Below are 12182 nucleotides of genomic sequence, written 5' to 3'. Positions count from 1 at the left end.
GCGGAATTGGAAGTGAGGTGGAAGGAGAGTGGGAGTGTCACCTCAGGGGCCGTGCTAGGTGCCAGAGCTGGCTGCGGCTTGACAGGGCGCCCTGGGGCGGGCTCCACTCAGACCGTCAGCTCCCGTTCAGCTGACACACGCTATTCCTCCCCCGCCCCCTCCCCGGGTGGCCACGGGGCTGCTGGGTCCTGTGCGGTCCTGCTTCAGAGAGAGTCAGGGTTCCTGCATTGGCCCCTGGAGGCCAAGCCCTTCTGCCTCTGAGACACTCAGGACCTGACCATTAGGGCCGTGTGGGGGAGGCGTGGGGTGTCTCATGCACACCTTGGTAAGGTGACCCTCCATCTCTGGTGCCAGGGGCCCCCTCCACTTCTCCCATTCGCCGTTACTCCTCCTTGGCCTCTGCCTGCCATGGCCCCAGAGATGCCCCTTTGTATACCATTGCAGAGCCTCAATCTCCGGGCTTAAATTGGACAGGGCCGCCCCCGCAGAGCCCTCTGGAAAGGCAGCAGGATTCGCTGTCCTAGTGCAGCTGGGAAAACAGACCCAAAGCAGGGGATAGATGACTTGCAAGCTGGAGGCTGCTGGAGATTTCCCTAGCTCCAGCTCCTGGCTGGGTGGTTTTCTGGACAGCATGGACTCAAGCAAGCAGACAGCTGGGGAACAAAACCATAGTTAGGCTATCCCAGAGAACCATCTGGGTGTGTGTGTTGGGGGGGGGTGCATTCTGGGCCAATTGCTCTCCCCCTTTGGCTCACTCCTCCAGGTATCCATGAGGGTGGGTTTTCCTATCCACCTTGCTTCTGGAGCTGATGGAGAGAACACAGGTGTCATATAGATAGACCCCACTTTAAGCCACCCAGCTGACGAAACATTACCAATTAGGGAGTGATTAGCCCCATTATCAAATTCTCTTGTAAATGGAAGAATCTTCCTCTTCAGAAGCAAGTCTTGTGTACACTGGTTTTTCTGTGGGTTTTATATAGGATGGATGCATGGGGGATTCAGAAAATCTTAAGAAAAAGCTCAAGATCCTTCCTGATTCTGCCTCGAGGTTTAATTAGAAATCTAGCATGGTGTTTTTCTGTTTTCTTTCTTTCTTTTTAAAAGTATTTTGACTTACAAAAGCTCCCTTACCTGGAATTTTTTAGGAACGTGTGTAGTGCAAAGAACAGGAAGGGGGGATGAGGATAATTCTAGATGGCAGGTTGGTGTGCCAGGTTTTGTGAAAACAACAGAGATCCACACCCAACTGGGCCCTGTCTTCCTCACTTGCTCTGCAACCTCCCTCACAGCTCCTTACCTAACCAGGAGCTCTGAGCAGGCAGTGAAAAGGGTCGTGGGGCAGGAAACGGGCTCGCAGGAAAGAAAAATGATATTGGTAACAGTAACAACTAACTTCACTGAGCTCTTGCTCAATGCCGGGGACTGTTCTTAGTACCTCCCTTGTATTGACTCATTTGTCTTCACTGCAACCCTACGGATTAGTACTATTTTATCTCTATTTTGTGCATAAGGAAGCTGAGGCACAGAGAGGTTAAGACACTTGCCCCAGGTCACACCACACAGCTATTAAGTCAGGATTTGAACCCAGGCATTTGTCTCTAGAACCAGCTACGTGGGAAATGGCTCTTGCTTTATGAGTAGTCAGCTTGAACTGCGTAGGGTGCACATTACACCCTGTCCTTACCAGGAACGGGCATATGAGCTAGGGATTCCTGAGCTGACACTCCTGGGAAGGAAACCCAGGGCCTCCGGAACTTCCTGCTGGGATCTGAGGGTGGGGGTAGGGTGCGATGGAGGGCATAAGTCCTATCAGTTCACGTTCACATTTAAATTCGGATCTTCAGTCCTCCTGCCTTCAAAACAAAATGTCAGAAAGAACCCTTTCCTTTGGCTAAGAGCAAGGTGGACTTCAGGGGGAATGGAGGATGTGTCAACAGGGGTGGCCTGTGTGTCAACAGGAGTCACTACCCAGCTAGGACCGGACAGCTCCATTTCTCAAAACAAACAGAAACCCCAGTAGCCCCGAAACCAGCCACTAAAGCTTGACTCCTTGGGGCCTCGCTACAAGTTCAAATGCTAATACCCCCCACCCCCACCCCCACCTGCTTTTCAGCTCAAGTGATTACCCGCTAGTGCTGGTGCACCAGGCTGGTACTTGGGGGAGGGGGCGGTGGCAGCGTTGCTTTAACAAATGTCAAGAGCCTGCTGCTGTGGACAGACTCGAGGGAGAGGCATGGGCAGCCCAAGTCACGTCCTGCCTACTGCTTGGCCCAGGCTGAGGACCAGGGCTGAAGAGGGTTTCTGGACGCCTCCATAGGGACATGCATTGAAGGGTCTGTGCGTGGACAGCCTTGGATGTTAGAGTGGGACAGAACAGGACAGGAGCTCTCTGCTCAGGGTAGGATCAGTCCCCCCCTACCACCCCCACCCCCCACCCCTAGCTTCCAGCACAGACAGAGATCTTGAAGGAAACCACCATGTGCAGGCCAAGAGGGAGATGAGTGCAATTAGGGTCAGAAGAATCTGGACTAGGATTCCCTTAGAAATATCTTGCTTGGGGTGCCTGGGTGGCTCAGTCGGCTAAGCATCTGCCTTCGGCTCGGGTTTTGATCCCGGGGTCCTGGGATCGAGCCCCATATCGGGCTCCTTGCTCAGTGGGGAGTCTGCTTCTCCCTTTCCCTCTGCCTGCCGCTCCCCCTGCTTGTACTTTCTCTCTGTCTGTCAAATAAATAAGTAAAAATCTTAAAAAAAAAAAAAAAATCTTGCTTATCAGGAGCAGGGGGCCATTCAGAGAAGAGAAGAACACAAAGTCACCTGGCTGGCAGGGTGTATAGGTATGTGCTTTGCCAGATCGGAAAGAGAAACAGGTATTTAGATAAAAGGTTAGGTGTTTTTTTTCCCCTAGTTTCTTGGGGACCTGTCTAACCACCTTGGGCAGTTTGGGAGACCCCTTTATCTCAAGGACATCAGGGTAGATAAATGGCTTTCAGACCTTCCTCAGCCTTCTCCCAGCCTCACCTTGGCCTCTCCCCTGCATGTACCCTCTTAATTGCAGGCTTGAGTTCTTCCCCTCTACCCTACTCACTGTCTCCTTCTCTACCTCTAATTTTCCTCATTCCTGCGAGTCCTGCCCTACCCAAGACCTGGCTCTGATTCTCTCCTGCCTATTGCATGCAACCCAGTCTTCCTTCCATGCAAGGCTTCCCAGGCTGCTGTCAAACCTGCTTCCCCAAGATGCTGGCCCCCTGAAGTACCGGGAAAGCAATACAAAAGCCAGTTTCGTCCTCTGAGCTGAGCCCTGGTTGGTCTCCCATCTAGAAAGACTCTGCCTCTCCCTGAAGCAGCTTGTCTGTGTTTCAGTGTGCAGCAAACCTGGGCTGAAAGCCTACTGGGGGTCTGGCCCCAGACGGGATTCTGGCTTTAAAAACTCACCTCAGCCTGGGAGTTACCATATGACCCAGCAAAGCCACTCCTAGGTATATGCCTCAAAGAACCGAAAACATGTCAACACAAAACCTTGTACAGGAATGTTTATAGCAGCATTATTCATAATAGCCAAAAAGTGGAAGCCGACCAGATGTTCATCGATGGATGGATGGACAAATAAAATGTAGTACATCTATACAGTGCAATAGTATTCAGCCAGAAAAAGCAATGAGGTTCTTATGCACACTACAGCATGGGGGAACCGTGAAAACATCATGCAAAGGGGAAGGAGCCAGCCACAAAAGACCTCATGCTATATGGTTCCATTTCTGTGAAAGCCCAGAAGGGGAAAATCTATAGATATAGAGAGTAGAGTAGTAGGTTACTAGCATATGGAGAAGGAATGGCGAGTGACTGCCGGTGGGTACAGGGTTTCTCTCTGGGTGAGGGCAGTGCCCTAAACTCAGATTGTAGTGATGCGTTCACAGCTCTGAACATACGAAAAACCACTGAATCACACACTTTGAACAGATGTCAGTGAAATGAAGGACATGAAGCAGGGTGGGGATGGAGAGTAACGGAGTTGAGAGGTTACTTTCACCAGGTGGGTCAGGGAAGGCTGCTCTGAGGAGGGGACATTTGAGCTGCCACCTGAATGACAGGAGGGAACCATGCCTGCGAGTAACTGGAGGAGAGGGGTTCTAGGCGGGTGGAGCTGCAAACATCCAGCATGGGGGGCGGGGGAAGTGCTCCCTGCAAGGCCAGCACCCCGCGGGCCAGGAGTGTGGTCACACACAGGGGGCAGCCCCAATCCGAGTCTAACAGGGCCTGAGTCCTGCCTTAGGTTGGGATCTCCCCAAAGACAGGCTTTCTTGCTGCTCCCTCTGAGTCTCCCCAGCCTTAACACAGGGCCCTGAGCAAGCTGGGGTGTCACTGTGGGAGTGACCGGTTAGAGGGGGGCCTTCCCCTGGCCCCCTCAGTCTGAGTCGTCCCATCCCCATTGGGCAGCCTGAGCTGTAGTCTGCAGCCTGCCTAAGCTCCCAGGGGGTGCCCTGACTCCTTCTGGGGTGGGGAGGGGCTAGGGGTGCCTCTGACTCTTCCTGGGTTCTGGGCACTTCTCTTCCCTGGCCCCTTCAGGAAGATGATCAGGGTGGGGATGACCTGAGGCAAGACTGTGAGCATGTCAGTGCTCACCCTGGGGTCCCTCACATCGAGGTGGCAAGGGGCTGGTCCTCAGCAGCATTTTTCCCCAGCCCGGGGAGTGGAGGGCAGGATGGGCTGGCTGACATCTTACTGCTTTAGCCCTTCCCCTGGTGTGGAGCCAAGCAGCCCCTCCTCTTATCACGGAACCAGGAGGGCCAGAGCCAGCACCCCGGCAAGGCCAAGTCAAGGTGATCACGTGTACCCTCTGGGTAAAGCAGAGCACATGGGCCGACAGGGTCAGCAGCACGCTCAAGGTCACACAGCAGACTGGTGGGACAGGCACCACGAGGCTCTCCCTCCCCCATTTCACCTTCCACGTGGGGCCATCAATGAGTAACTTGGACATTTCTCAGGCTTCCCCCAGGAAGGGTTCCTTAAACTGTCTGAGCTGTTCCTGCACCTGTTCCTGCACCTCCCCAGGCCTTGGGGGGAGTGGGGCCTCCCTCTCTCATTGGCTTGAATTAACCTCTGAGCCCAGGACCATGGGAAGGAAGATCAATGACACAATGCTGGCCTTCGCCTGGACTCGGAGTCAAAAACTGGATCCTGACTCTCTTCCCCTGTCTGGTCTCGGCTCCTGATCTATGAAATGATGGGTGGGTCCTCGCTGCCACTGTAGCAGTTCCCGGACCACCGTCCCACGGTCACCCCAGACCAGCACGCTCTGCACTAGGAACAGAGGCCCGACCTGGCTGGGGAATCCGGGGCTGTGGAGCATACTGCCCGGGCCCGGTGGCTGGCAGGGGGGAGGTGAGCATCGGGGAGGGGGGCTGCCGGTGGCCAGGGGAAGATCCCAGGGAGTGAGCAAAACACTGTAACATCACACTGACTGCACTTGGCAGCCTCAGGAGGTAGAGCTTACTATCCCCATTTCATAAAGGAGCTAGGTATTCACCCCTAAAGGCTCAGAGGGGCTGTGTGTAAATGCCTTGCCCCGAGCCACCCGCGGGGAAGTGGCAGAATTAGGTCTAGGACCAGTCTTTTCTCTCTTTTTTTTTAATTTTTAATTTTCAGCTGAAGTATAGTTGACATACGTATTGTATCAGTTTCAAGTGTACAACATAGTGATTTGACATTTTTATGCTCTAGGACCAGTCCGATTATACATCCTACTACATTTGTGCTGCCAAAGCTGTTTTGACATGATTATTCCCTAATTTTCAATTACCCACATTCCTGGAAGGGGCCGTTGACCAAACCATTAAGTGACCAAGCCAATTAGTATATTTCAGTCTGGCTCTGGGATGTATCTGGGACTTCTTTTCCCTTGGCAGCAGTATGCCATTCTAAAGAAATGTGTTCAGGCTGAGTTTTGGAATGCCCAGTGCAGCCCTCCTGAAGCAACTGGGGAGGGCAGGCAGTTGCTGGGATGGAAACACAACACGTCTCCATCCCCCGGTGCCCAGGAGCCGCAGGCCCAAGATGGGCTTCGCCCTCCCCAGCCCCAGCTGGTAGGTGCCAGGTTCAAATCATGCCCCAGGGCTTGGCAGGAGGTGCCAGTTTCCCTCCAGGCTCCGCTTTCTGTTTTCTCATCCCTTCCTGCCTGTCCCTGAGCCTGGGAACACAAATCTTCCCTGTGGGCATCGAGTGTCTTCTCCAGAACGACAAGGTGAGAAGGTGCAAATGCGGGGAGAGGAGAGGCCGAGACAGGGCAGCCCACCGCGACCGTGCCCCTTCTCCATCCCTTCCCCAGCCTCCTGCTTCTCCACTGCCATTGCGGCCCAAACTAAGGCTTTATCTCTGGCCTCTGTCTCTGCCTCCGACTGTCTCTGTGTCACCCCCCACGACTGCCGCATCAGCCCCCTAAGTCTCCCGGCCGTTCCGTGTGGGGTGACGAGGCAAGCCTTCCTCAAGCACTTTTCTCATTTGAGCGGCAATGGCCAGCACCCCCGGAGGGAACAGCAGCTCCGGGCCAAGCACAGGGCCCAGCACGGGGGCCAGGCACGGGGCCCGCAGTGGACAGGCTGCCGCAGACGCCTTGGGAAGCTGGCTTCGGAGCCAGCAGTTATCATAGGAAGGGTTTGGAGCTGCCGGAACACCCGCAGAGGGACCCCTGGGGGCTCATGTTCCAGCCACCACAGCTGTTCACCGCTGCTTCCCAAGCCTGCCGTTCCAGGCTCTGCAGACTCTGGTCTCCTGCTCCCTCCTGGCCGCCCCCCTCTCCGGCCTGGCGGGGTCTGTGGCCCAGCACCAGCCCTTTCTCACACACACACACACACACACACACACACACACACACACACACACACTCCCTCTCTCTCTCTCTCTCTCCTCCATGGAAAAGCCACATGGCCTAGGGATTATCAAGACGAAGACCTGGGTTTGTTTGAGTCCAGAATGTCAGCTACTTTCTTAGGCTCTCTCAGCCTTAGTTTACTTGTGGGTCCAATAGGCACAGTTGCAAAGCCTACCGCCTTGGGCCTGTAAACAAATGTTAGTTGTCATTTTCCTTTCTCACAGCTCTCCTTCACGTTCTCACTTGCCGATCCCAGGTCCCTTTCCCTCAGGACTTTGCTACAGGGCTGTTTTGTTGTTGTTGTTTTTGTTGTTTTTTGAGAGCAAGAGTGTGGTTGGGGGGGGTTCGGGGGGGACAGAGGGAGAGGGGGGAACAACAGACTCTTCACTGAGCCTGAAGAGGGCTCTCGATCCCAGGACCCTGAGATCAGGGCCTGAGCTGAAGGCAGACACTTAACCAACTGAGCCACCAGGATGGCCCTGCAGGTTTTTCAGGGCAACAATGATAATGTGTTAACTCTTCAAGAGAGTCTGAGCACTTGACTTGGGACATTCATGCTTTGCCGCAGAGTGGTGAGCGAGGTGGTGGAAAGGTCACCCCATCCCATGCGCCAGCTCAATGGGGAGAATAGTTGAGGGGGTGAGAGAGGACTCTCTTGCTATCCCTGAAGTCAGGCCTGCCAGGAGGCTGCCTAGTCCATCTTGTGCAGGCAAAGGAAAGGCAAAGAGAGAGCAAGCAGTCATGAGAAGCCTGCCATTTTCATCACCTGTGGAGATGTGGGCATCCCCTCTGTGCCAGATGCCAGGGAGCAAAGGGAGACTCGAGGCCAGGTTGCAGGAGGCAGAAATGCATGAAGCTCAGTGGGCCACCCAGGCTGTCAGTTCTGTGGACCCACAGAGCAAGGGTGCCAGGGGGAACGGGGGCCGGGAGAGACCTGAACAGGTCTCCCTGTGACACCACCCTCCCTGTCCTCCTCCTAGTGGCAAGGGTGGAGGGAGTCCCCCCTCCCTGCTCACACAGAGTTGGGAACAGGCAGGGGTCATGATCAGTGATCTCCCCAGCAGATCAGCCTGGAAGCAAGAAAAGAGAAAATAAAGAACTATTGCTATCAGCAGAAGCCTTCTGATAAAGGATTTAATCAAAGATGGGCCAAAAGGAGAAGCAGAGAGCCACGGGGGTCAGAAGCAAGACCTTCTGGGGAAAGACGTAACTGAGAGCTCTCCTGGGGGCCTCCCTCTTTTCCTTAATGTGCTGGTAACTCAGGTCTTCTTGCCACACGCCCTTGCCACCTCACCAGGTCTAGCTGCCAGAACAACTTTTCATAATCTGATAAATTTCCTTTATAACCTCTCTCTTCCAGAACCTTTTTTTTTTTAAGTAGGCTCCACGCCCAATGTGGTGCTTCAGCTCACAACTCTGAGATCAAGAGTAGTACGTTCTGCCAACTGAGCCAGCCAGGCATCCCCAGAACCTTCTTGCTACCCAGTGTCCTTCACCCACATTAGCCTTTCAGAGTGGTTCCAGAAAACACAAGGCATCCTTTCTCAGAGTCTGTTTAATAGGTAGGGTGTACCAACAAGACCCTGACAGAGCCCTAGACGTTCCATTCACTCACTCACTCACTCACTCACTCACTCACTCACTCACTCACGGGGAACAGGCCCTCAGCCTGCCTGTTTTGAGCTCCTCTGCAGGAAGGTCACCTCCCAGACACCCCTCATTGGGGACAACCACAGGGCCTCCCTTCCAGAAACTTGCAGAGCCAAGATCTCTGCCCAAGGGCCGGGGCGGCGGGGGTGGGGTGTTTGGCTGTGGGCTTTGGTTCAGGTGGCTTAGTTGGCACCTGCGAAGGGTCTGGCCGTTTTGCCATTCCTGTGTGGGGAGAGCGCATTGCAGCCCAGTTGGTGAGGGTAGGGGTTCAGGTTCCACGCCGGGTCCCATCTCCACAGTTCTGCGCAGATGACACAGGATCCTGGAGATGCTCGAAGCAGATGCCCCTCGCACATCCATGATGGACAGAAATATCTTTGTATACAATAGTTTATAAGTAAACTATTTATTTATTATTTTAAAGATTTTATTTTTAAGTCACCTTTCCACCCAGCGTGGGGCTCGAACTCGCAACCCCAAGATCAAGGGTCTCATGACTCTACCGACTGAGCCAGCCAGGCGCCCCTCTAAGTAAACAATTTAAAATTGCTTATAGGCTGAACAGTAGCAGTTGCCCTGTTTAGTGCATGTCCTGTGCCACCTCACACAGTCTCCTGAGCTCTTACAGCCCCGCCATGAGGTAGGGATTGCTACCTGAGAAGACCGGGGGCACGAGAAACATCTCGCCGGCAAGCCCCTAGCTAATGACAGAGCTCCTTCCGCAGCCCCCTCCCCGCTTCTACCAGAGGCTTCCCCGAGGCTGCCCAGCGCCGGCAGGACAAGGAGAGGGCTCTGTATTTGAAGGCCACAGGCCCCTCCACTGACCTCAGCCCTCTGCTACTGCAGCCTGGCCCAGTCACTCTGGGCCCTCTTCACGTCTTCCCTGGCCATCTCCCTGGTGTTTGCTGTCATTCCCTTATGTCGAGACGTGAAGGTGCTGGCCTCTGTCATGGCGCTGGCGGGCCTAGCCATGGGCTGCATCGACACCGTGGCCAACATGCAGCTGGTGAGGATCTACCAGAAGGACTCGGCCATCTTCCTCCAGGTGAGCCCACGCGCGGGCATGGGGCTGGGGGGTGGGAGGCCACGGGGAGCTGCCTGGGCCCTGGTCTCCTCTCCTGGCCCCCTCCCCGGGGCTAGGTGTCTTTGTAAACTGAGAGTGCCCGTGATGGCAGGATGGGAGGGCTTGCTGTTTTCTCGTCTCCTTGCCCCTCTTCCTGTCCAGCCCTTCCCTTTATCAAGCCCCAAGTTAGCTCAGGCCAAGAAGGTGGTTGAGAGGAACTTCTCTCCTCACCTCTCCTGCTTCCCTGTTGCTCCCCACTCTAGGGCCATGCAGGGGCTCCCCAGACGGGACACAAAGTGGGGGATGGGGTAGGAAGCCTGAGCCATCCCCCCCCCACACACCCATACCGCTTCTCTGCGCTCCCCAGGTTCTCCATTTCTTTGTGGGCTTCGGCGCTCTGCTGAGCCCCCTGATTGCCGACCCCTTCCTGTCTGAGGCCGGCTGCTTGCCTGCCAACGGCACGGCCAACAGCACCTCGGGCAGTCACCTCTTCCATGCGTCCAGGGTCCTGGGCCAGCACCACGCTCAGGCATGGCGGTGGTCCAACCAGTCGCTCTCCAGGCTGCCTCCACAGGATGGAACAGGGACCCGCGTGTCGTATGCCTTCTGGATCATGGCCCTGATCAATGTGAGTGCCACGAGGGCAGGGCTGGGTGGGGACAAGTGGACAGTCACACCTGCCAGTCCATACCAGCTCCCAGTGTGGAGTCTTCTGATTCGGAGCAATGTGCTGGCCTGAAGGGCGCCCTCGGGACGTCAAGGGAATGGGAAATCTGAAGGCGAAGGGGGTCACAGGAGATCGACTCGAAGGTCCTTGGTTGTGACAATCCATGATGGTGATCTCAAGGGAGATAAAGCCGCGAGCAGGTTTAGCACAATGGAATCAGGGTCCACTTTCAAGCTATCTGAGACTCCACGGGAAACCAGCTCTTTTCCTCCAAAGCCAGATGAAGTAGATCCTGGGACAGAACCCTGCAGGACATGTCGGGCTCTTCCCTGGGGCCCTTAATCGCCGGTGGGATTCCCCTGTGCCCTGCTGTGAGGTGGGCTCCTGTGGAGGCCAGGGCATGAACAAGATCACCTCAGAGGGATCCTGCCCACACCAAGACTGCCGTGGAGTAGAGTGGAGAGACCACTCACTGTGACCGGGTCAGTTACTGAGGCCGCTCTGCACCCCAGCTCTCATCCTCCCCTGTCAGTCTGACTCTGTCTCTGGTTGGAAACCCCTGGTGTTCTGCAACCCAAGACAGGTGCCCCCTCGTCCCTCCAGGAGCCCAGGCTGGGGCCAGAGGCACAGGTGGGGAGACATCCCTGCCCTCTCTCCAGCTTGGGAAGCACTGTCACCTGGGCTGGGGGTGTGGACTGAGTATTCCCAGGGACAATTTGCCTGGCTGTGGGGTGGAGGCACCAGATGGTTTGTCATGACTTAGGGCCTCAGTTGGCTCCGGGCAGACTCGTCACCCCTCCAGAGGCAGGCAGGCTGGGTTCAGGCACCCAGCTGCCGTTGGGCTTCAAAGCGATGCGGCGTATATCGCACTGAGAGGGGTCCCACGGAGCAGCAGAGCGGGGGTGGGGGGTGGTTTACCGTCCCTGGCTCAAGGGCCTGAGAAGTGTCTAGGAAGACACTGGCCAGGCTGGAACCCTGACTCCCCGCATAGACCCCCTTCCTGCTGCCCCAGAGTCAGTGCTCATTTTTCCTTTCTTCTCCTCTTTCGGTGTACCAGAATCTTCCCTCGGGGCTCTCAAAACCCCACGCCCCTCTCTTGCTCTTTCCATTTGCTGCCCCTGCCGATCATTGCTTTGGAAACAATACAGCTTTGGGCCTGTGGCTGCCAAGGGGGGACCTGCGAGGGGCAGGAGCACTGTCCGTACAATGTCGAAGCTGAGACGCCGGGACCGGGAAGCCGGAAGGTCCAGTTTAAGCGGAGGTCTGTTTTCTCTTGCCCCACGAGGTGCAGACTGGAGGCACTTTGTTTGCTGCAGGATGTCCGGACTTTTTATACTGGTTTGTTTCTGAAGATAAACAGTCCACCACAGAAGAGAATGGGGCTGTGCATGCTTGTGGGTACGCATACACACACACACACACACACACACACACACACACACACACCACCCAGCGCTCTCTGACTTTACGCACACACACACACACACACACACACATCACACACACACACACACCCCACCCAGCGCTCTCTGACTTTACGCACACACACACACACACACACACATCACACACACACCCCACCCAGCGCTCTCTGACTTTACGCACACACACGCACACACACACACACACACATCACACACACACACACCCCACCCAGCGCTCTCTGACTTTACGCACACACACACACACACACACACACACACATCACACACACACCCCACCCAGCGCTCTCTGACTTTACGCGCACACACACACACACACACACACACATCACACACACACACACACCCCACCCAGCGCTCTCTGACTTTACGCACACACACACACACACACACACACACACACACACACACACACACCACACACACACCCCACCCAGCGCTCTCTGACTTTACGCACACACACGCACACACACACACACACACACACACACA

The 12182-nt window shown here is 55.3% G+C and overlaps 1 protein-coding gene across 2 annotated transcripts in view; it reads left to right on the top strand.

Annotated features, from left to right (window-relative positions):
* Window positions 1-12182, top strand: part of MFSD4A (major facilitator superfamily domain containing 4A) — a 30953-nt gene that overhangs the window by 789 nt on the left and 17982 nt on the right. For both annotated transcript variants that reach the window (XM_032422212.1, XM_032422213.1), the window contains exons 2-3: window positions 9365-9563; window positions 9949-10209. In XM_032422212.1, coding sequence (XP_032278103.1) covers window positions 9365-9563; window positions 9949-10209 — 460 coding nt within the window. The remainder of the gene's footprint in view (window positions 1-9364; window positions 9564-9948; window positions 10210-12182) is intronic.

This window comes from Phoca vitulina, unplaced genomic scaffold (genome assembly GCF_004348235.1).
Source record: "Phoca vitulina isolate PV1807 unplaced genomic scaffold, GSC_HSeal_1.0 scaffold26, whole genome shotgun sequence".
Lineage (NCBI taxonomy): Eukaryota > Metazoa > Chordata > Mammalia > Carnivora > Phocidae > Phoca > Phoca vitulina.
Note: the sequence above shows the minus strand (reverse complement) of the source record. Positions and strands in the feature narration are given on the sequence as shown.